Source organism: Orbicella franksi, chromosome 1, assembly GCF_964199315.1.
Source record: "Orbicella franksi chromosome 1, jaOrbFran1.1, whole genome shotgun sequence".
NCBI lineage: Eukaryota > Metazoa > Cnidaria > Anthozoa > Scleractinia > Merulinidae > Orbicella > Orbicella franksi.
This window is the reverse complement of record NC_138145.1, coordinates 22,643,378-22,668,321: the sequence shown is the minus strand read 5'-3', so window position 1 is coordinate 22,668,321 and position 24,944 is coordinate 22,643,378. Positions and strand designations below refer to the sequence as shown.

At 39.4% G+C, this 24,944-nt stretch overlaps 1 protein-coding gene across 3 annotated transcripts; it reads left to right on the top strand.

The window, feature by feature from the left end:
• Nucleotides 1–2,769: 2,769 nt before the first annotated feature.
• On the top strand, nucleotides 2,770–23,839 carry LOC145478433 (uncharacterized). Of its 3 annotated transcripts, none has more exons than XM_081456468.1 (20): nucleotides 2,770–3,837; nucleotides 7,868–8,717; nucleotides 10,108–10,179; nucleotides 10,713–10,784; nucleotides 11,362–11,433; nucleotides 11,825–11,896; nucleotides 12,438–12,509; nucleotides 13,431–13,502; nucleotides 14,571–14,642; nucleotides 15,444–15,515; nucleotides 16,161–16,232; nucleotides 16,806–16,877; nucleotides 17,286–17,357; nucleotides 17,880–17,951; nucleotides 18,323–18,394; nucleotides 18,569–18,774; nucleotides 19,250–19,513; nucleotides 20,238–20,567; nucleotides 21,486–21,593; nucleotides 22,472–23,245. In XM_081456468.1, exons 2-20 carry the CDS (start codon nucleotides 8,485–8,487, stop codon nucleotides 22,861–22,863), a joined length of 2,469 nt encoding a protein of 822 aa, XP_081312594.1. In that variant the 5' UTR covers nucleotides 2,770–3,837; nucleotides 7,868–8,484; the 3' UTR covers nucleotides 22,864–23,245. The 3 variants fall into 3 exon arrangements, with proteins under 3 accessions (XP_081312594.1, XP_081312602.1, XP_081312586.1); XM_081456476.1 differs by lacking the exon at nucleotides 2,770–3,837 and adding an exon at nucleotides 23,256–23,839 and having other exon boundaries at nucleotides 7,527–8,717; nucleotides 22,472–22,786; XM_081456460.1 differs by lacking the exon at nucleotides 2,770–3,837 and having other exon boundaries at nucleotides 7,527–8,717.
• Nucleotides 23,840–24,944: the final 1,105 nt, after the last annotated feature.

The window sequence follows — 24,944 nt, the reverse complement described above, 5'->3', positions numbered from 1 at the left end:
CAAAAATCAGCAATAATAATTTTGAATGATGTTTCGATGATTCATTCATCATTTTCAAATTTGAAAAACTTAAAGTCAGATTCTTATGAGCTCTTTATATACTAAGAATGCATGTGAAAGTCTTGTTGCATCTGATTAAAAACACTACAATGTAGAATGTAGAGAGTATTAATTAAGAACTAAATAGTTTTGCTTTGATCGAGTCAGATTGAGTGTTCAGTTTAGGTTTCTTTTCTTGGATAAAGAGCATTTCATAAATTATTTCTAACTGAAATATATTTTGGCTTATTTTCTGCGTGGGTTTTTGAAATTTTATTGTCCATTTCTGAATTTGACAATAACAATTGCAAAAATTTACCTTTTAAGGCAATTTTGAACAAAATGTTGGCTCTTTTTTTGTTTTATGTCTGTATGCATGAAAATACAACAAGAATTACCAAACTTTTAATTCACAGAAACAGATTAAACCAGAGTTTCAGTTAATTTTTAGTGATAATTGCTATTGGCATAATTCCCGGCTCTGATATAATGTATTGTATTGAAAATGTGACAAGCAAGCCACTTATTTGCAAATGAACGACACCCACACAACACACTGGTCAGTTCAATACTCTGTTTACATAGGTACTAGTTACATGTGCATCAAAGTGGTATTGGAATACAATCTTAAAGATCTTCAAATTGCAACTAGATAAATTTAAAGGTTGGTAATTTGCTATTTTAGTTAGCTGCATATCCTGGGCTTTCTATCTAACTATTAATTGAGTTACTGAGTGATTTTTTGATTGATCAAATTATTGATTGATTGATTGATTGATTGCCTCGGGAATTTTCCTTTACCTATATTTAAAAAAGAGATCTTTGAAAAAGACAGAAAAAAAATAAAGCTTCTTCCCAAATCGCTCGTTGATTAAAATAACGGCTACAAAGGAGACTGCAAAACCACATGTGCACATGTAACTAGGAAATAAACAGAGAGTAATAAATTGGTATTACATTGCAAACCAATTAATGTTTACCTTGGGTAATCAAAGAATTTTTCATCTCAATTGGCCCACAGCAATGTGTCGCAAATTTTGTTAAATTGAAATTTGGAAATATTAGTTTTTCAGGAGTGAGGGAAACCGGAGTACCCGGAGAAAAACCCTCAGGGCAAGGTGCACAGTCCCATCTCTGCTACTGGTAATTTGGAAATGTTGGTTTTTCAGCAGTGAGGGAAACCGGAGTACCCGGAGAAAAACCCTCAGGGCCAGGTGCACCATGCCATCTCTGTTACTGGTAATATCTCATATACCTTAATATATCTATAATTCAACTTCTGATAGTTCGCATCCAAGGTGTCATCCCCTGTCCTTGATCCCCAGTTGTCAATCCTTGGTCCTCAGTCCTCAGTCCTATCCTTACTCCTTGATGCTCTGTCCTGAGACCTGGGTCCTCCGTTCTGGGTCCTCTGTCCTGGGTCCTCCGTCCTGGGTCCTCTGTCCTGGGTCCATGGTCCCTGATCTTGCGCTATGTCTCTAGCAACTTGCCTGAAAATCCAATATGTATGTAGTAAGTATTTTGTACAGGACTTTTGCTAAACTTGCATAAAAAACAATGTGGAAATATTTTCTCTAAAAATTTTGCTTTAGGAGTCTTGAGAATTTCACAAGTTCCTAAAGGATTACCCAAACATTTCTACTCCAACAAAACAAACTAATTCCATAAGCAATTAATCAATGTTTTTGCAGCAGAATGTTAGCCATGAGACTGCAGGCAATGATGTTCCTTGATGGGATGAATGATTCTGAACCAGACATTAACTCTGAAACCAGAGGCAAGAAATTCTGAGTGATTCTGAGGAATGCATCTTAATGAAAGACTCTGCTCTGCTCATCAGTCTCCTCATTATGACAACATAAAAATAAATACTTTCCATATACATTACTTGCAAAACATTTCAGACAACTTTAATTTTGGACAACAAAGTGTCCAGAAATATAACCATCCTAAATTTGTGAGTGCCTGAAATTTTAAGCATCCAAAATATTTACAGTACAGTATAAGGTACATACTTTCTTCTTGGACAGCACCATCACAGGCATGATGAAGCAAGAACTTGAATTAGGATTTGCTTGTTCTTTTTATCACCTGAAAGGAAAATTTTTGTTTCTTTTATGAGAACATACATGTAATGCAGATCAATCCCACAAATTTTCCAGTCTGACTCAAGTTTTGTAGGTGAAAATTTAACTAAGCTATGTTCTAGAAAAGCATCCCAAAATTAAGTGTCCAAAATTTTTGAAAGTAATATACCTTTGCCAATTATTAAAAAAATCAATGTTTATCAAAAAGATATCACTGTTAAGCCTGCAAATAACAGTTGGTCATCGGACAATTGTCTTGTAAGTTTGAGGTTTGACAGGTAAAAGCTTAGCCTGGTCGGAGATCTGACCAGACATTTCTGCTACAAAGAAAGCTAGTAAGTAATTGTAGATTAAAGAGTGTGTTTGAGTTTTGGTAAGTTTGGTACGTCAAAAAAGCAAAAATTCTAGGAACCGCATTTTGTGCCTGAGTTGTTGTGTAGATGTAAAATTGGCCTCCCTTCAGTGGGGGTGAAAACAAATAAATTGATCGCAAAGCACATGCACAAGAGAGTGTTTGTTCTTGTTTATACATGTACATGTATGATGTAAAATTAGTTACGACCGGTCAGTAAAAAACACGGACTGCAGTCGGTAGGCCACGTTCAGTCCACAATCCGCATTTTATACCTGAGTCTTTGTTTTATACCTGAGTCTTTGTTTTATACCCAGTCCATAATGCTTAGTCAGCATTTTATACCTAAGTCCATAGTCTGCAGTCCGTAGTCTGCAGTCCGTAGTCCATATTTATACTGACTGTGTAATGGTACATTTTGCTGACCCCTAGTCCATGGACTACCCCGATGGACCTGGTCCATGGACTACTTGAATGCACTACCCATGTACCACCCCAAATGGACCACCGTGAAATTTGTGGCAAACATAAATTTCACGATGCTAGAACCCGAACAAAAAGATTTAACGATCATGGCCAGGTTGTTCGGAAGGCGGTTAATGCTAATCCAGGATTAAAAGTTAACCGAAGTAAATTTTTTTCTTGTATACAAATGTTTTTCACTGCTTATGTTTAGTGTATTTTGAGATTATTCAAACTCAAAACAGAAGGCCAAACAATATAATAAAAACAGAAAATCTCACCGCAAAGTTACAAAACTCAAATCAAAATTCCCGCTTATCCTGGGTTAGCTTAATGGGGCATTGAACAGCCTGGCCCAGAGCTTCGCTTTTAGCCTTGGCTAAATCTATATTAACGTACACCACGTGTACGGTTATGCGGAACACAAAAAAACGGACTGTTGTACCTTATTCCTCCAACTACGTTGAAAATGTCCCAAGAACTATTGATTCCCAAAAGACTAACCCTGTGTTCGAAAGTTTTTAGGTTCCGTTTCAAAACTTCACTTCCTCGGTAGTATCAGTAGGCTGGAGCTACCTAATTAGCTGTCGCATACAAAATTCCCGCGAGTCCGCCATCTTTGCTTCTTCTCAGTTCCAGCCCCAACTCGGTCGTACTATGTTGCGGGCAACCCACCCCTCCATGGGGATTTTCTGCTGCCTTAGTTTTACCACTGTAGAACGCCCGGAACCCAGAACCAGAATTAATTTGGAATGCGGTGGTTTTGGTAGAATCAGTATGATTAGCTTATTACTAGCATGCTTTGAAGACGAAGGAAAAAACTGAGAACAACACAAAAATCGTGTAACTGGAATGAACAGCGCAATAGCGTCAACATAGGAGAATTTTTTGCGCCTCGTGTTTACCTTGAAGAAGTGGATCATGTATCTTATGGGGGAACCTCGACCGATACATCGGTCGACACATCGATCGAGATATCGGTCGATGTCTCGATCGATACTCGGTCCATACATGGTAGATATGTCGACCGAGTGTCGGTCGAGTATCGATCAAGACTCGGTCGACAATAAACCGCTATATCGGCCGACATATCGGCCGATATGTCTGTACACACATGTCGGCCGCTATAGTTGATACTTCACCGATACTTCACCGATACTTTACCGATACTTCATCGTCACATCCCCGAGTATATCGGTCGATATATCGGTTGCCACTCGGTCGATACCTCGATCGGTACTCTACCGATACGACATATTACCGATACATAGACGGCGGCCGATAGTCGCCGATATCTCGATCAACTCCGAACGAGTATCGGTCGATGCCTCGATCGATACTCCGTTGACAAAGAACCGCTATAATTACAACAAAATATGCGCGGACGTTATTTGTTCTGAGAAGCGAACTTTTTTCCGAGAGCGAAGCTCGAGAAAAACTGTTAGCTTATTACCCTTTAAATATTTTTACACAAGGCTGCATTTGGGAGACCTTTTATTCTGTCGCTGCTCGAAATGTTAGTCTATTCAAAATGTTTAGTTCTATTCATTTTAACAATTTTCCGGGGACGAGAAACTAAAACGCAAATTTCGGCAACTGGGAATCATCACTTGGGGAATATCCATATACCACACAAGTGAATAGTGGTTTCCGCGCGCGCTGATTGGTTAACTCGGAGGTGATTAGCAAGGTACTATTCACCTCCACTTCTGTGAATAATTTTTAAATTTTTGGCTGCATCAGTTTTTCATGCGTCTGCCCTGTTATTGGTCATGAATTTCGTCATAACATTTTTCAAAGTAGCTGTGTATCCATGAGGCATGAAAAACTGACGTCAATTTCTCTTTTGCAATTGACTAGACTTTCTTTAAGTAAAAGTGCGAGTGAAATGCTTGAACGAAAACGATCCCGAAACGTACGGCGTCATAAATTTCAAACTACATTCAATAACTCCAAAACAGAATGTAGAGACAGAAGTTCTATAGCTAACCTTTATTCCATTCGGAAATTCTTGAAAGCCCGCTGAATTATTAACAAGTTCAGTCCGCTTGTTTTACTTTGAACACGGAAAAATTAAACAGATTCCATCCAATCTGAACAAAAATTCACCTTAAAAACAATTTCGATAATTTTCGCTTTAAAGTAGTTTCGTTTGGTTGCAATTTGTAGTTTACTTTCGAGAATTAAACAGCGCTGAACTGTAAATACTGAGTTTGGCGAAGTTTTCAAGATCCCCGCGCAAGTGCGGTATCCATAGCGATTCATGTTACGCCTGATGATAAAAATTTGCCAATCAGCGCGCGAAAATTCACTCAGTTATTGTAAAAAAATATTTGATGGATAATAAATGCCGATATAGTTGAGAGTGCACCGATACTTCATTAATATCAGTTGCTACTTGTTTATTTATTTATTTATTTATTTATTTTATTCCTCCCATTCCTGGCTGATACATAGATATGTAAATATAACGTAAAAAAAGTAAATAGTAATCGATAGAGCTTTATAAGGAAGAAAAAACGCATAAAACAGGAATTACATCACTTAAATTGAATTACATTGTATATTAGGAGAGGAGAGTTGCTACTTGGTAAATACCTCGTCCCAAACGGCATATCACCGATACTTCATCGAGTACCGGGTAGGACGAGCTATAATATTGGTTATATTGGTTATTATTTTCGACTCTCGTTTATGCATTTCTTATTTATACTGTTAAGCAAACCTAAACTATACAGTGGTTGACAATCGACTGTCGAAAGCAATTTCGCTTTTTATTTATTTAGTTTTGAATTACTACGCTCTGTGATTGCGCCAATTTCTCAACGAATCTGTGAGCGTTTTTTTTTTTTGAGGCATTGCGTTGTTTTGCTTTTATTGTGATTTGCCCGATTATTACTTTGGTTTTGGTTTTACAAGCAACTGAAAACTGCTCTAATGGCACTTATACTACCATTAATTTTTTAAACTTTGTTTGAGTTTTGATTTGACCGTACAGCATATTCAGTACAGGCATTGATTTAATCACGGCTGATTTTATTGTGTGTTTTCCTGTATCCCTATGAGGCACCCACCCAACACAATAAATGTCAAAAACTGAGATGTGAGTTACTTTTTATTTACTAGACAATGTATCACAACTGATTCTTATATAGGTCTATACAATATTTTAAGTGATGTATGTAGTTTATGACTAGATGGCCTCGAATCTATTTTGGGGTTGAGATTATTCGCAAGAAAAAGAAGCTTTTCCGTCCTTCTAAGAGGTCATTCCCTTATCGAATTCCTATCAAACTGCTTAGATGTGCAATATAAATGGTAGTATCTAACATTTGAAACTGACAGGGGCTAGGTCATTCTCAAAAATTGCTGTAAAATGAAAGCAGCATTCAAAATTCGATAAAAAACCAAACACGGAATGCCATAAAATTTGATAGGCGACATTCGTTTCATTCCAGTGGTGTCACTGTAGTTTAGAGTGAAGGCTGTTAATTCTTTCTTGAGTAAACAGTACATGCCAAGATTTTTGGGTTCTCCAAGCTATGACCTAACCCCGTATTTCATTTTCTTAATTCGTTACAACAGTTTCATCGAGGACGGCAAACTAGAAGTGAAAGATGGTTGCTTGGCCTCTTCGGCACGCAACATCAACCTGCACGACCTTATCTGCAGCTTGTTAGGAGAAGAAATGCTGCCACCCTTCTGCCAATAATTCGGGAAAGAGTAAGTCCTGGTACCATTGTTCACACTGATCAGTGGGCTGCTTATAACAGAATTCAGAGGGACCTGGCTTTAAACCACCAAACTGTAAATCACTCCGTTAATTTTGTGGACCCGGCAACGGGTGTGCATCAGCACAGAATGCAGAAAGCAACTGGAGTACTGCAAAGGAAAAGCTAAAAAAAATGAAGGGAAACAGTAATAGCAATTTTCTTCAAGAATATTTACAGGAATTCATGTGGAGACGTTGGTATGGAGAACCACACCCAAATGGTTGCTGTCAAAGAATCTTGCAAGACATCGCCGAACAATATCCCCTGTAATTACACTCTAGAGGCTACTATAAACCACGGTGCAATTGTGGTTTGCAGATTTTTATTGTCTGCTTTGCATATGATGTGTCAGAAACGATATTAGTGAGTGAGAAATGTTGCAAAGACACTGACGGTTTTTAAAAAGCTCAGACACAATATCGCAGAATTTAGGCAAATCTTAAGCTTTACTGTATTTCATGCCAGTTTATTGTTTTTGTTGTAATTTTATATAAAAAAATAATACATTTAAGTGTCATAATTGCGATTTAATTAGAATGCTTATCTACTTCAACTTTTTACAGGCTGATTCATGTCTTAAAATCTTGAAAAAATGTTGTTGCAGTATGAAATTCGTTTTTTTTGTTAGAGTTTTTTAAGTCATTATTCCATTAATTTAGGGAAATTTTTCTCCATTTATACACGTTTTAAGTAAATACAATGTCTACCAAAAGCAGAAAATTAAGAGCGCAAAAATTAAAATATCTATTTTTATTAAACAACTTGACTTTTCAAGTTAATGCGAATAACCCAGTCTCTCATATTTTTCCTCTCTCGTGCTTTCTTTATTGCTCTTGTAAATGACATATCGGCCGATATGTCGATCGAGGTACTGTAAAACTTATCCGACAAGGGTCGATAGTTCACTGACATGCGACCGATAGTTGACCGATAACCGACCGACACTATGGCGATCGATACTAGCGGTCGACACTCAGATGACAATTGAGCGTTATATAGGTGGTATGTCGACCGAGTCTCGATCGATACTCGACCGACACTCGGTCGAAATATCTACCATGTATCGACCGAGTATCGGTCGAGTATCGATCGAGACATCGACCAATATCTCGATCGATGTGTCGACCGATGTATCGGTCGAGGCCCCCCATAAGATACATGATCCGAAGAAGTTTTAATTAAAACGTCTGAGATGCAATATTCGCCTTCTTTAGTATTCCTCATCTTTCTCTTAAGTGTGCAGTAAAAGTTAGATATCCCTCTTTAGTCGATGATCTCTGAACCCACTGTCGCATTAAAAAATAACGTGGATCGGATCTCCCATTTTGAGGGGCAGTTTTTTCTTCCCAGCAGATATGAATGTGAATTTTCGGGAGTTACAGGTTTTTTTTCAGCTGTTACCCACCCGTCAACTGCGTGGTGCGGTTTCTGCTCTTTACCGCGCACACCACTTCCGAGTCGACACCACTCTATGGAATGTTTGGTCCGCCATTTTACACGTCTAATTTTATCTGCTTTGTATCCCTTGTCAAACTGTTAATCTATGAAACATAATCGCAATTCATGCAAGGAAAGCCATTTATCCATAGGGTCAAATTTTCACGCAGCAGCCAAAGTGAGAGAAAACAAGTATTGAGACACTTGAGTATGAAAGACCTCTTTGTCTTGTTGCTAGTCAAAGCAGTGGCAAGCGAGACATCCCACAGAGCAGTGAATTGAAGTACAGCCAGCTTCCACCAAGATAACTCCTCGTCGATCTTTGATTAGAACCATGCCACAAACTGGAACAGCAATCTCGATGGCAATGAAGTCATTAGCGACCGTGTTTGTCGTCATGCTTTTTGGCGCCGTGAGCTTGAGTCAGATCACCAGTCCTTGTCCAAAGGAATGCGTCTGCGAGGAACAATATTTCTCTGAATCACAAGGCGTCGGAGCGAAAGTAAACTGCTCCGGAAAAAAGCTGAAGCGATTCCCCTGGCCTCTTCCACAAGTAACTACAACATTGTAAGTGAATGTCTTGTTCCTTATAATAACTCCTATTTGCAAAGACAAGCATGTAAGAGTATTGCACGTTTTTTAAAGCGATTACATTTAGCAGTCGGCAAGATTGGGTAACGAAAGTTGTCTTAATTAATTAATTGATTAATTGTTTCACAAATACACCGCTAATGATTTGCCCGAATTAGCGATCAAGGCGAGTAAACTTGCTTTTGGATGTCCTCGATGAGCGACTTTTCAGCATAAAGAAATTTTAAGTGCATTCTTATATACGATGTATTACATGACATAAAACATTGCACTTCTATATCGCGGTAAAATAATAAGACTTGATGACAGAAATCCAAGCGTCCCAAATTAAGACACTTACCACATAAATGCTTATCATTATTTTTACAAACCCTTGGTTGTTTCTCTTCATGGCTTGCGAAGTATTTAATCTCTTGGCCTCTCCAGTCCATCAGATTATAAGGACAATACGTGTGTTTTTCTAGCAGTCGTCAAATTCCAGGGGGGTTAAAAGGGCTAGGTCATGTATAGAGCTAATGAAATGGTCTTAGAATTAACTGAAAAATCATCAATAACGGCTTAAACGAGTGGGAGCTAGTGAAAGAAAACCTCAAAAGAAACACAGAAAGTCCAAAAGGGGGCACGGGTGTTCAGAATTGAAGAAGATTAAAATGGATTGCATTTGGTCAAACATTAAAGACGTCGCCGTTTTTCAAGTTTGTCTCAGTTATAATGCCATTTATGATGCTAATAGGGCCTCGCAAGTGTCTTATGATTAGTGGAGAGCTGAAACCAGCTCGAAACGCGAACGAAGATAAAACGCGTGTGACTCGCGCGATATATCCTGGGGAAATCATCACGGATCCTGGTTGGAACCACGAACAGCTGTCTGTTTAGCACATATGGCAAGCGTAGATTTATTTGCCCATTTGCGATCATTGTGAAAAGTGCCAAACTTGTCTAATCTAGGCACTTATATTCAAGAAAAACCCTCCATCACCCTCCCTCCCCACCTCCCCCCCAAAAATAATAACAATTTCTATAGCCACTAAGCAGTCTAGACCTTTCCTAACTCTACAAAGAGTGTTTGCTAAAGCGAGTCACATGCGCGTAGAAAAATTGCACAGGAAATCTTTTATTTCATTCTCACAGACTTCGAAAGATCACGACCCTTTTGGTTTCGTTCGGCCACCGTTAACAAAACACGCGAGTGTTCTGGGATTCAGATGCGAATGAAGAAGGTCTGACCACATGAAACGTTACATGTAACTGGTGTTTTCCCGGTTGCTAGATTGCCCACAGCCTCTATGCCCAAACAATGTGTTAATGTTCAAACGTTTGATCCTCAGGCGTTATACTTAACATGTTGGGTGTTGTTCATCACCAGGCTACTTCAGAATAACAAGATATCCAGGCTGGAAGGATGGCATTTTAGGGGGATGATATATCTGATGGTTTTGTAAGTAACTATCACAGACACGGACTTCAATTAATCGTGTTATCCAATGTTACGTTATTTCATGTCATGTTACAATACGTTATGTTACGTTATTCATGTTGTTTGAGGTTACGCGTTACTGTCAAGAACTGATGCGCACTGTAACATTTGCGTTTCCGACTAGCTGTTGTCTTTCATTGCTTGAAAAATTGAAACCCAGTGTTACGTTATGCTAAGTTATTTCATGTCATATTGCGATACGTTACGTTATGTTATGTTTGAGGTTACACGTTACGTCAAGAACTGTCGCACGCTATATCATTAGCGTTTCCAACTAGTTGTTGTCTTAATTTCATTGCTTGAAAATCGAAACCAAAGAAATCAAGACAATCACTACGTGCCGCTCAACTACAATGGCGGGTGGCCGTAATTGACTGATAGGAATTTGGAAAGCTAACAGAACGAGGTCTGAAAGCTATCAACAAATCAGCTTGGCATTCTGTCAGTGTAAAATAGCGTCAGTCTACATTTCAACGTTTTTCCTTTATTTCCAGGCATCTCGAGGGAAACCGAATAAAAAAGATTGGAGAAACCTCCTTGGGATATCTCCCTTCTCTTCATACATTGTGAGTCAATTAACGGAGAAATCTTATCTGCAAATCATATCCTAAATACAGTCGCTCAAGACACATCAAATAACGTGTCAGCAGCTGTCTGTTTGTATGAAGTACAGGGTGGCATGTAGGGGGACAGCCCAAAAGGTCAACGATGCTCGTTGGAATATTAGAATGAAACCCTGAAGGAGACCAATGTGGGTGTGGTTCGAGTTTCATTCATTCGATCCCTAACAAATACTACTTTAAAACGCGCATGATGGCGTGTTTTATTATTTCTTCGAGTACAGCCCTAAAAGACAGTGACGTTTTAACCTAAACGCCCTAAATGAGACCAACAAGATCCATGATTTACACCCCTAAGCGAACGACGGGTATCCACGACCTCTTTCCATGGAAGTCCCCCCTGAGGGGACAGGCGGTTTGAACCCCTAATGATTTAGTACTTCTCTGTACCAGTAAGTATTTCAGGGAAGAAATATCTAATAGGCTTGAACTGAGGTTTCAGCTATCTAAGCGCAAGTCATGTTCAGTCAACTTTTCGTAGTCAAGTAGAAACCCTGTCATTTGTTTTATCTTCTTCTTTAAGGTATTTACAGAACAACCGCATTGAAGAAATGGCTTTTAGGGCATTCAGGAATTGTACTAGGCTTAAAACTTTGTAAGTAAAATGCATTGAGCGAAGATTGTTTCAATTGGTTCATATGACACCACCGGCCTTTTTGTCAGGACCTTAGCTTCTCGGCCGTGAAATCAAACATGGACGCTCAAGTTCGAGAGCAGCTACTAGTAAAGCTCTGTAGTAAACCCTGCCCTGTCAGTTGTCGAGATCACAACTGACTATATACACAAAATTCGACAGGAGAATAAAAGCAGTGTCTAAATTTACTCATCTACCCTTTGTGAAAGATGAGTATGTTTAAATTCCAATGACGTGACGTTTTTAAGATTTCTTTTGAATTACAGAGTGAGGCAAAGGGTCTGAAGAATAAATTAATTCATTTAATTCAACACTCTTGAAGCTGATTACTTAATTTTCACTCACTCAATAGGAACCTTGCAAAGAACAAGCTCAAAAGCCTTCAGTATGCCGCATTTGACGGTCTGGATCAACTGGACAAATTGTAAGTGCACACGAGGACATTAAAGAAAGTATTGCGTTCCATGGAAAATAAATGTGAAATTAAAATTGTTTCTTTTATGAAAATGAGGACAAACGAAGTATTTTAAAAGTATTTACATATCTGATTAGGCTTAACGTCGAGGCCGCCGTTTGTGGCTTCCAAATGTGCCGGCGGTATTCAATGATTGGCAGACAACACTTGACTTGTGTGATTCGCAATATGAAGGCAGCTAGGATGGGAAAGTGCGTTGGCTGTCGTGCCTCTCACGTTCGTTTCACTGACGTAGAATTGACGTTCAATTTTCATTGTAAACTTCTTCTAAGGAACCATTACTGTTACTCTGAAATGCAGTTCTAATTCCTGCTAAGTTCAGTGTTACCCTGGCAATGCTGAGAGACATATCATGGTAGAGCGATCCCGGTCCTCAATCTTATTGTACTAACACAGACCTACGAAAATGTCTAAGCAATGCAAGTTAAAGTAGAACCTCTGAATTCCATATCAACTCCATGGTAACTCTAGTGCCTTCCTTCTTCTGCAGGGACCTCAGCGGGAACTCGATCAACACAATAGAAGACGGTGCATTCCTTGGTCTCTATCGTCTGAAGACCTTGTGAGTACTCTTTACTAATCCACGATAGGTTCCGCGATAAATAAGTAAACGGAGTCCTCGATTTTTGTTACATAGGTTGCTAAGTAACGTGACGTATCCTTGACGACAAGCTGACGTGACTCCTAAGTTGGATTGCAAGAGTCTAAAACTCTTTGTGTTCTGTGACATAGAAATACTAAAATCTTCCCTTGTTTTGCTGAACTTACATTGCTGGGTTTCCGCCGAAACAAAGAACAGTTACTTTAAGGAGGCTGGCAACAGTTTCCAGCCTTTTTTTAACAACTATATTTTGATAGATGAATACTCCCTCAGTTTAACGAGTGATGCTCAATAATGGTATCACACAAATGCACAAGTGTGGCTCCGAACCCTCTACACAGAATATTTTTTTGAACTCTGTAAAACATGCATCATATCATGCTTATCGCAATTCGATAATACAAAATGGGGGTCACCGAGCTCGTGTTTGAGTTATAAGCGCTTACAGCTAAAATTGAGGGTGTTTTGGCAGTTCATACTGTTGGTATGGTAACCTATCGTGTCACGAAATTGACGCCAACATGTTCAACAATGATTGGGCAGTTTTTTGATACCATGATTGTGGCATCGACTGACAAAGAAAGGCAATAACGACCCATCAAAATCTAAGTCTTAGAAAGTGCTGGAAGCTGTTTTGAGCCGCCTTAAATCAAGTTGCTTCAAAACCCAATCTCCGTCAAGAGATAGAAATTCCGTTAAAGACAAGGAAATTGAAATTTCTAGTTTTCCTTGTGTGAACTCGAAACCTTACCTGAAAATATGTTAGTCAAGTATTTTTTTGCCATTGAAATTGCACCTTGTTCTCATTTTGGTCTTTCTTTGTATATTTTCCCTATATTGATAGAGCTTTGGTGTATTTCTTCCTGTTGTATTGCTTTTTAGATTTCTGAATTTTAATCAGATTAAAAAGATTGGAGCGTACCTGTTTGCAGATGTCTACTCCCTTACTACTCTGTAAGTACTGAAGAATTTTCCAACTGTTTAATTCTTTTAGGATTATCTTTAACTCTACTGCTGAAAATATCAAATAAATTTACGGCAAAGAAAAATAAGAATTGTCATAGTTGTTTTTAGATCACTCCGAGCTTCGGGAATCCCAGGAGGGTTTAGAAATAGACTAAATGGCCAGTCCTGAGGCACAAATGTTACTCACGTGGACAGCCCGAGTGGCTTCGCACGCCTTTCGCGGATGAACTGAATAGCATACCTAAAAATAGCTTGAGAAGGATTAGCTTTAGAATAAAGCCTGCCCTTCATGCCCTCTTAACTCTGTATGTCTGGTTTGTGGTGTCACACCATCAAAAGTAAAAATCGTAACCATTCAATAAATTAAGTCAAGAAGCTAAGATGTGAAAGGTGATTGATATATAAACAACCTCGCCAAGATTTAGGTCTGTGCGGTTTTTCATTCGTACGTTATTCGGAAAAGTGTTTTACTCAAATTTAGAGAGCTCTGTATGGAGTCCCCATTCTTGTGCTTAAGGGACACAAACATGACGGCCGTAAAGTAACAGAAACATCTGTCATTGAGTTTTGCCATTGAAACGAAAAGTTATTACTCTAGAGCTCCGACACATTGAAATTAATACTTGCTCTAGAAAAAGAACTCTTTAGTTAGCAAAAACTTGAGCAAAAACTCATCTTTTGACCAAGAGCCTTATCGGGCCGCCATTTTAGTGTCACGCAGCGCATAAAAATGGAAATCCAGACGTGCTCTATTACATAATGAGGAATTAACATTGCAAAACATCAAGTTATTAGAAGGTCTTACATCTGATAAAACTAAAACTTCAGAAGGATTGGTAATTTCTTATTTTGGAAAATGATGACGTCACATGAAAACCGGCAATAATACAACCCTGCCACAGGTTAGTTACGTCATTTTAAATCAGTCTCTACTGATTGGTTGTTAACCAGAATGTAATGGGCATAACAAGTCATGATGTTCATATCTGCAAATTCTCTATCCGGGTAACTAGTTCGTTCACAATTGATAAATCATTTTCTTGCTGTCTCTTTCAGATACCTTTACCGAAATCAAATTTCAGTCATTGAGAATGGAGCCTTTTCTCGATTGTTGCAACTCAGGATTCTGTAAGTAGTCTCTGTGTCGACGTGTGCCTAATTAAGTAATTCACAAGTTATCGTGTACGCTTTTTAGTTGTTCTAAATTCCTCGTCATCAGAATTGATCTTGTGATCAGAAAAAAAATCTACTCAGCTGTGATTAGTAGTAAGCGTTGTAACTTGTCGATTAATTAAAGAACATGGGTCCACCATATATTCTCGCTGGATTTCTGCAGGCAGCTCGGGATTATCCGATGGCTTTCCGATAAACGAACAACCGACAGTCATCTAAACCATTCAGTATGTGAAATACACTCGTGGTCATCGGTTTTAGAAACGAGAAAACCGATCTGCGTTCCAATCTTTGATGCAGTCAGGATTACTCCTTCAAACCTAAGAAGAATCTTTATTATATAGCTAGCTCCGCGAGCGGGCAAGATGAGTCAAATCCTGTGCTGTGATTGGCTACCCGAGCGGGCAAGATGGAGCTATCTTGCCCACTCGGGACTACCCGCCGTGTCCCGCGAGAAAAATTTCCCCGAAAGCAATATAATAAATCCTTTATTGACCAAGCTTGTTCGGCCAAGATGGCTTGATATTGGCCTCGTTCTTTTTTTGCGAGTTTATGGACCTCAACTCCGTCTCGGTCCATAAAACGCGCAAAAAAAGAACTTGGCCAATATCCAACCATCTTGACCTCACACTTGGTCAGTAACCCATATTTAAAGACGTACTAGCGTCACTGCTGTGTTCAGAATTTTACGTTTAAGGATCGTAAGTTACAAAACTGCATTGTTGGTTGAAAGAACGGAATATTTTTTAATCTCAGATCACTTTTTGATAACAAGATCTCCTCCATTCCTCAGTCGACTATTAAAGGACTGGAAAACCTCGAAGAATTGTAAGTAAGAATGACTTAACACTAGTCCTAGGGTTTCCTCTCTCAGAAAAAAGCCCGCTCAGTTGTTCTAATACGGGTTACCTCCCCCTCCCCCTCCCCCCCACGCCACAAACACACACACACACACCGCCTCTCAAACGGTGGTAACCCAGGACAATGTCTGAACTCGAAATCAGTTTTTTTTTCGTAGTTAAGATCTATGAATATCGTCCACGCATATATATAAACAATAGCCTCCATTTGGCGCAAAAATATGCTCGGATATTTGTGCGCGGACATTATCTGTTCCGAGAAGCGAACAGTTTTCCGAGAGCGTAGCTCGAGGAAAACTGTGAGCTTTGAGGAACAGATAATGTCCAATTACAAATATCCGAGCATATTTTCAAAGTCAAATGGAGGCTATTGTGTTTATTATCCTTCAAATATTTTTTGCAACACGCGCAGTTTTGAAAACTTGGAAATATTCTCGGATATTTCCCAGTTTTAGCTGGGGAATATTCGGTCACGTGACGCGTTTAGACCAATCGCGCGTGAGCGAAAATATTTGATGATTATAAGCTGGCACATGTGCGTTTTGAAACGACAGGTATAATTACTTCTGATATTAGTGAGTGCTTCAATCACTGATCGTTCTTTTTTTTATAGGTATCTTCATCGTAATAGAATTAATAAAATTGAACCTTGGAGTTTCTCAGCTACCAGGAAATTACAACAACTGTAAGTACCTAAGACAGAAAATATAACTCGCATCAGTATGCCACGCAGCTATCGATTGTTTATTCCAGTGGTTCTTACGTTGAGGCTGTAGATAACAAATCTAACATTTTACCAAAAACATCAGTGACTGAAAACTAACGAGCGGCGCTTTGATGTAAATGATTCTGTCAGTTTGTAAATTAACTTCAGAAGAATTTCATTTCAATTTTAATCTGAAGCTTGATCTCAAAGCAGCTCAGTTGCAGTACTTTGAGTTATTTTGGCTACGTACAAAGTTACTTTTAAATTGAAGAAACCTGAAAATAGTAGTTTACTAAGTTAGAAAAACACCAAAGAGATAATAATATACCATGAAGGAAAAACTGGGATGGTTATGGATGAAGATTACAAAGTTTAGCCTGGAGTTTTCAAGTTACACAAACCGTGACGTAGTTCCTTTAACGGAGAAACGATCGAGAAACACCAATTTACAAAACTGTGAAGAATAATTAGATGTCCATGTTGTTTAAGTAAGTTTATGTTCACTGAACCAACCACCTAACGTACAATATTTGCGTTGACATTTGTTCTCAGGTATTTGTATTCCAACCTACTGACGTTTATTCCTGATAACATCTTTGAGGATCTCAGAGCCCTCCGAGTCCTGTAAGATTGTTCTCGATATTTTATCTCGTTTGATCCCTTTGCAGAATTTTATTTAGTCTACACCCTTGACATCAGTTGAGTCTTAAACTCATCTCTAGTTTTCTCTCTCGAGGAAACTGCAAGACGCGTTGGATGACTGATGAGAAGAGGTTCCTCGCCTAATTTTCGTTGGTGGCGAAAGTCCGAGTACAAAAGGCCCATAACTCCTCGCGCACGGCGCTCAAATCAAGGAGGGGCGCCTGAGGACGAGGCCGAAACTGGCTAAACTTTATAAATTACTTTGAGAGTTACAGATCATTAATTAAAAGTCACATGAAAAATATTTATTTTTGTCACCAGACCTTAGCGATATAGGAGAGTAAAACTGAGTCCGTTATAAAATTTGATTTCTTGGTTTTGTGTTCACAGCCATCTCGGTATAAACATGATTGCCTACATCGCGGATGGTGCTTTCCGATATCTTGGAAATCTTAACGTGTTGTAAGTTTACACACGAGCATGTACTTGATCACTTGTAGTTTGTTTTCGGTGTGTTATCACCAACGTTTTATCAGTTACTTTCATGACAGACAGCAAAGTTGTTCTTTCTTCTTGTGACTTAGTTCTCCTTAAAACATACAAGCGAGTCTTCGACTAGCTCTGCTTATCTCCAATTTCTCGTGTTTTTATTTTTTGACGACAACCAGCAGTTAGATTCGCGCCGTTTTGACTAAACGCAAACTAAGTTATTGGTTTTGCCTTGACTACCGATGACACCAAACAGGTTTTATGTGATCTTGTTAGTCGCCTCATATTAGGGATCCGGAATCCAACATTTTTTGCGATGTTAGCGATTCTTTCTTTTACTTTTCTGATGCCAATTTGCTTGCTTTTCCCTCCAAATATCCGTCCAATTTGTCATTCATTTGCTCACTCAATATGCTTATCCAGTGACGCCCTGCTGAATTATCTTTTTCATACACTTGTAATAGTTTGTAATAACGTCCTTTCTTGACTCTACAGATATCTTGACTCAAATCGCCTCACCCTTCTTAACTCAAGGACGTTCGAAGGACTCTCAAACGTCAAAGATTTGTAAGTCAAAGAACTGAACTGTGCCATCGTGTGAGACAGTCTCAGAGGATCGACGACGCCCAAATTAAATGTCCCGATTTGAAATCCTTATCGGGTTTTGACCTGTTAGAGAGACTTACACAATCTGGGTTGCCGATTAGGCATCGTAGTCTATCGGTCAAAAGTTTGAGATAACTGATTGTGAAATTACTTTCTACACGCAGTTATATATTTCAAGAACAAAACCCACTAGTAAATAAGCTATTTTCGTAGACCCTTTTGTACGACTCAATCAGTACTCAGTTATAGTTTTCTTTAATCAACCAAAACTTGCAATAATTTTCTTGCATTTTGAAGAATTCTTACAATTTCTGTTTAACTTTACTCCATAGACATCTTTACTTCAACAAAATTTCATATGTTGGAAAAGGAGGATTCGATCATCTAAAAAAAATATCAAGACTGTAAGTATGGCAGGAAAGAACCGGGGGAGATATTACGGCTTGTTTATATCATTTGAGTTTTAATCTGTTGAGTCAATGCTGGTTAAGCTTGGGGAATTTTTTGGCAAACGAAATTGAACTTTGAATTATTACGCTCGTTCACTGATACTAAAATGAAGTTCTTCGTTCTTTCAGCTTATGGGATGTCCCAGAAGCCTATCGCCAGACTATGCCACCAAGTACAGCTTTAACGAGAGGGAGTGGGCTCCACTGTGACTGTAACGTGCGCTGGTTAAAGGACTGGTTACTAGAGAGAGGTCTGAATGACATAACATGTGCCACCCCTACCAGGTTAGCCGGTGTCATGGTAACGCAACTAAAGGAAAGAGACTTCGATTGTGGTAGGTTTTAATTCAATATCGCTTCAGGAGAAGAGCGATTTTTTTTCTAGCAATGTAATACGCACTATTCCTCTCAGAGCCCTTGTCTCCAAGATAGATAAACATCCACATTTCTTTTCAGTATCAACGAACAGAACAGTGGAGAGAATTGATGTCTCTGGTTTTGGACATGAGCTCCATTGCGGATTAAGGATGCAGTAAACTAGCATTTTTGCTAGCATACAAAAACTCAAGCCCGTTCCCAGAGCTTTCCCTTTTTTTTTGTCGCATCATCAAGAATTTTGCACAATAGTTGTCAGTGACGAAAATGTGTTAAATTATTAGGAAATCTAGCTGACTACTGAAAAAACGGGGATTCAACTACAACTACATTTCAAACCGATGAAGGATCTATAACATTATCTCCCGTCAATCTCTTTTACTTATCAAAGCCTCTTAAAATCAATTTTTTTCTCGATCTTTATTTTACGTCTAGAGCCTCTTAAAGTATCAGTATATCCCAAGAAAGTAATGGCGCTTTTCGGGGAAAACGTCCAAATCCAATGCAGAACGAATATGGGCGCCACGTATCACTGGATACTGAATGGCACGAGATTGGAAGCGGACCAATATCGAGTCCCTACCCCACTGGGGCAATTTACCATCTACGGTTTGGCCGAAGAGGACCTAGGAGAGTATGTTTGTATTGCTCAGAATGAGGCTGGAATTGGAGCTAGCCACGCGATGGTCACCGTTGGAGGTAAGAATTGGATACAATTTGATGCAAAAGTATATCCATTGTTGCATGTGTACAGGGTGCTAGAAATAATACAATGTTGTGGACGTACACCGCTGAGCGTTTTTTCGTCCACATGGCAGGCACCTAAAGAGTATGTCTTGTTGCTGTCACACACCGTAAAATTCTGGGTATAAGCTTTAGGCTTGTCACTGCCTCATTGCCAGGGGGGGAATTCTGCGTTTCAAGAATATTTGAAGTGAAAACATTAGGTGCGTATAGGAACACCGCATCGTGAATCTCTGTAGAAATGACGATATGGAAGTAAACAAGTTCCACAGTCTAACTGAACATCACAAGTCAGGTATAAACTTGAGGGATCATTGCATTTCGTTTTTGCAATGAGTGACACCAAACTTGGAGATTAATTTTCTCACGTATAAAAAATGTTTTCAAAAAACTAAAGTGAAGACAAACATACGTCCATTTCTGACCTGCTGTTTAATGCCTACTGCAAACTGCAAAAAAAAAAAGAAAAAAAAGAAAAAATTAAATGGTGTTTGGCAGGCAAGATGGGTTGGATAAAGGATCCGCGCGAAGTGATTATTACCGTTTCCTCGCCCTAAAGAAAGTCAGGTAAAAAAGGAAGTGCAATTTAGTTGGTCGTAACGTGGTCGGGGGTATTGCTACTGCAGTGCAAATGGGCGCCGTTTTGTCATATTATGGGATATTTTGACTTATTTTGCAGCTCGTCCCCAGTTCACGATCTATCCCTCGCCTGTTGACGCAAGAGAGCCACAAAAGCCAGTGGTATTCAAATGTCGAGCCAAGGGATCACCGACGCCTCAAATCAAGTGGTTCAAAGACGGGTTGTTGATACTGGGCACTCCTGAGGAGTCACGCTTCCACATCACCATAGAAGGTGCCCTAGTGTTCATGGGCAAGAGGTTCCATGTCACAAGGGAGGGGTCCCTAATAATTTTTGACCCTCGGGTGGAGGACGAAGGAAATTACAAGTGCACGGCCGAGAATGAGCTTGGAAAAGTTTCCTATGATGTCAGTCTTTACGTCGAAATGAGTGAGTTTAATTTTTCGCCATCGATATTCACTACTTTGTGTAAAATGCCATTGTCTGTAAGACGTTATATTTGAACCGAGTATTACCTATCTCTAACAACAAGTTTTTCTCCTTATGTTCCTATTAAAAAGAAGTCATATAAATCACTTTAAAGTTCTGAACGCTCATTATCAACATTGTAAGAAGTTTAAGGAAACCATTATAAAGAATTAAGACTTCTGTAGCAAAATGATTCCACTTATATTGTTCGTTATTTTAGGACTGGAAACAGTCAGATAAGTGCCGAAGACCTCCTGGGGGAGGTGGAGGGGGGAGTACTTGCTATTCTGCTCTCTCGAGAATTTCACTCCCCAACCCTCTTGTTCCTTGTTTAAAAATTAACAAATTGACGTCAGTTTTTCATGCGTCTGTCCTGTTATTGATCATGAATCTCGTCATAACACTGTCAAAGTAGCTGTGGATCCACCAAAGTGGATCCGCAGACTACTTTGACAATGTTATGACGAAATTCATTGTCAATAACAGGACAGACGCATTTAAAACTGACATCAATTTGTTTCTTACGATAACAAATTGCCAAATTGACCGCTCTCGCTCGTTGACGCATCGCATAAATTATAAATTCATGTGTCAGTCCGCTTATTGACAATAAAAATTAACCAATGAGCGCGCGAGAATTTCTGCATTTATCGTAAAAACTCTGTTGTTTCCTAAACTTTTTCGTCAAACATCCCGTTAGTGGTAGAGAATTCCTAGTTCCCTTTCTGAATTAATGAAAAAATATCCCTCGTTCCATTAAAATAAACGCTCATATTTCCTTGTTTGCCACAAACCCAGCCTACGCTTGTAGTAAAGTGAGGTAGCTGAACAACAAAAACTACTTTCACCTAATGTACAGCCGCGACCGTTACTCTGTAGATGCTAAATGTGTACGTGGCTGCAGAGGAGGTGGTGTTTGTACTGCCGTGAAGTACGACTGCATCTGTACAGCAGGCTTTCACAAAGAGGGAAGTCAATGTGTCAAAGGTACGCGACTGCACGAACATACTAAGAAATATTGAATGTGCCACTACGGTTTGTCTTACATAATTTCTTTATGACTCTATCGCTCTCCGCACTCTACCCCGCTAAAACACCCGTTCTGTTGGTTAACTGTTTGTTACAATGACTAGAAGTTAGACTCTTGATGTATTGTGACAAAGGGATTGTGAGGATTATATAAGGCCCCGTCCACAATTACGCCAGAGGAATTTGAAAACGCAGCTTTATTTCTACGGCTAGGCCTACCGTCCACACTAATCCGTCACGAAAACGGAGCTTTTCGAAAACGCTCTTCAAACCGGAAGAATTTGAAAACGCCGGCTTTGCGTTTAAGTGGGGGCAGAAAGAATTTTGAAAACAAAGCTTTTGGAAAACGATGACGTCTTGATAACCACGTGATTTCCCTGTCTGAGTTTTCCTCAATCACAAATCCAAAATGACTGGTTATTGTTGCGTTTTTAACTTCCTCTGCCAAAGTGTGGATGGAAAACATTTGATGCGTTTTCAGAGTGAAACCTCCGTTTTCAAATTCCTCCGACGTAGTGTGAACGGGGCCTATAACAATGACGCGAAAGTTTTTCCTTAATGCGAGTTTTGAATGTATCACTTGCAACAGAAATCTTCTGCTCATGACTGATTACAAAGGTTGAGATCAGTCATACGCGTCAAATTCGGGTTTGAGGTAATCAAGGAGCAACAGACTCAGACCTTTCGCGTCGAGTTGCAGTTGGCCTAAAAATCAAATTCAGGCTTGAAAGGAATATAATACCCGAGCAAATGCACTTTCACTGAGTTCCCACTGAGAGCAGTTTTAAAATTGCGAGTACTATTAACCACTGAAACTGCATTTTTTTGTCGTGCAGATAAAAAGATCAAGACTAAGGTGACTGAAGAAACGGGTTCGGGATCAGGTTCGGGACCTGATAATGGATCGGGCTCGGGCGCGGGATCAGGTTCGGGCAGCGAGCTTCCCACAAAGCCAACCACTCCCCGAACCAGTGGACCGGGAATCGACGAGGAGTCTGGGAGTGGAAGTCCCACTTTGGCCACTAACGGACCCGGGGTAGATGAAGAAGTGTCTGGTGACGACACATCAGCGACAAAGGCCGGAAGCGGAAGTGGCGGTGGATATGCAGAGGGAGAAAGTGGCGATGGTAGTTTCGAGACGTTGGGTCTAGGTAGGGTCGATATAGGTGGATATAGAATACCGCACAGTGTGATAATTATTATTATTACTACTATGAGAAGCTCATAGCATTATAAACTTCTGTTATAATTCTACAAGTAAACCATCCCCTAGTACATAGAATACATCTCAGTTATCAGAAGTTTGATACCCCAATTTCTTGTCATCCCCCAACTATAATAACACAATCTTCTTGTACATACTATCTATCGTGGGCAAGACATTCGCTGATCCTGACACCTAAATCGTTAACATGACTCGACTATCCAAAGGTGTTATAAACGACCGCCCGAGAAAGTTATCGACACGATAACCTTTTCGGGCGGAGCCTAACTGATAGGAACAGCTCTTGCATATCGATAGTAGTTGTCTGGCGATAACGCTTAACAGAAACATAACCTTCCCCTTCGGGAACTTTATGGCTGTTCCTGTTTTGTGAGTTTTTGTCCTTTCTTTTCCAGTGAAAAGGAAATCGCGATCGGCAGAGGCACCGCCCATAAATCCATTGGAGGCTCCTCCGTCCTGAAAACGATGTCAACGATTTTGTGCGAGTTCTATCAAACTTTGTGAAGATAAATTCAACGTAGTTGTTGGCTCATCTTTGCGTGACAGCGTTACTTCTCAAAGTTCTTAACCTTTTTTCCTGACATAAGTCTGAAGATGTCGAGAGCCCCCTCCATTAGTTTTTAAATTTTAAGTCGGCTTAATTTGTTGTTGTTGAAAACAAAAACAAAACACACCAAAAAACTCTAGGATTCACAGTTTTAACATGCTACGTTTAAAAGTACTTCTCTTCACTGGCAAGTGTCCCTATGCAGTCCTCCTTACCACTCTCGCTAATTTCTTTTGTTCATGTTTGTGGATTAAGCGTTCCGTACAAGTTAGCGGACGCTAGGCCACGTTAGTGTCTCGACTTGGTAGTTGTTTACTTTGTAACTTAAAAAGAGTATCAAAGGTTGACAATGCACCATTGTTGTTGTGTTTTAATAAAACACCAAATCAAATTGCGTTCCTTTTCTATAATAAAATACAGATTATCACCCCTCACTTAATATATTTTGTAACGTTTCGCTATTACACTGGAGTATGTTTACTATGTATGGTTCGTGTTAACTGTAGAAGTATTTTAGGCGTGAATCCCTAAGGGGCTAGTAGGCTATTTAAGAATTTGTAAGTTATGCAAGAGCCACTCGAAGGCATCTCTTTCAACTTTGCTTTTTAATTTTTCTGTTTATTGACTGCTGTATTTTCTTTATGATGATGTAACGCTCGCTGTATCCTACATCAATAAACGAGATGCCCGCCCCTGATGCTGTGTTTGTGTTTATTAAGATTAGTTACAAAATATTTTATAATCGTTTCAGGGTGATTAGAGTATAATAAGCCCTCCTGGTTATAGGTTCATCGGTTCACTAACGAAAAAATTTTCAGGTTATCCCCCTATGTACAATAAGTCTTTCCCAAACAATTCCATATCAACCTACTAACGATTTCCTACGTAAAACATTGTAGTTGAAAGAGGCATAAGCAAAGAATAAGTTCAACCTCATGTCCGAACGGTCCTTTGATACCACTTATCTCAGTTATCGTTCCTACTACTCCCATTTCCCATGCTCCTGTGACGGATTCGAACACACCAGCAAATCTACAGCACCAGAAACTAATACCCCTTCCAAAACGGACGAGACAACCTTCCACAAATTTTCCACACTACTGGGAAAGTTTTTTGGACAGAAGAAAAACGCTAGCAATCTTTTCAACATAACTTTTAAAAGCCCTGGTCTCGATTGCAGTGCTTGATGATTTGCACCAAAGTAATTCCCACAGGTTGTGATCACGGAAACCGTAAGGACGATTTGTTTTATGATGCTCAACACAAAGCAAGCTAAGCTTACGGGGAACTAGTAGGTAGGGATCGAAGTTTATTAAATAACTGAGATACTACAAGTCTTCTCATTGGTCCATAGGTGTGTTAGATGAGAGAATATACAGACAGTTGTAACGTCTTAGATTGGCGCATATTTTCATGTTAACATAGCCTCATCTAATCACACGGGAGTCTGGGAGAATTCTCAAAAGTTATGCAAATCCTCGACTGCATCTTGGGTTTGCATAGCTGTCTTGAATTCTCCCAACCACCCTTGTGTTTA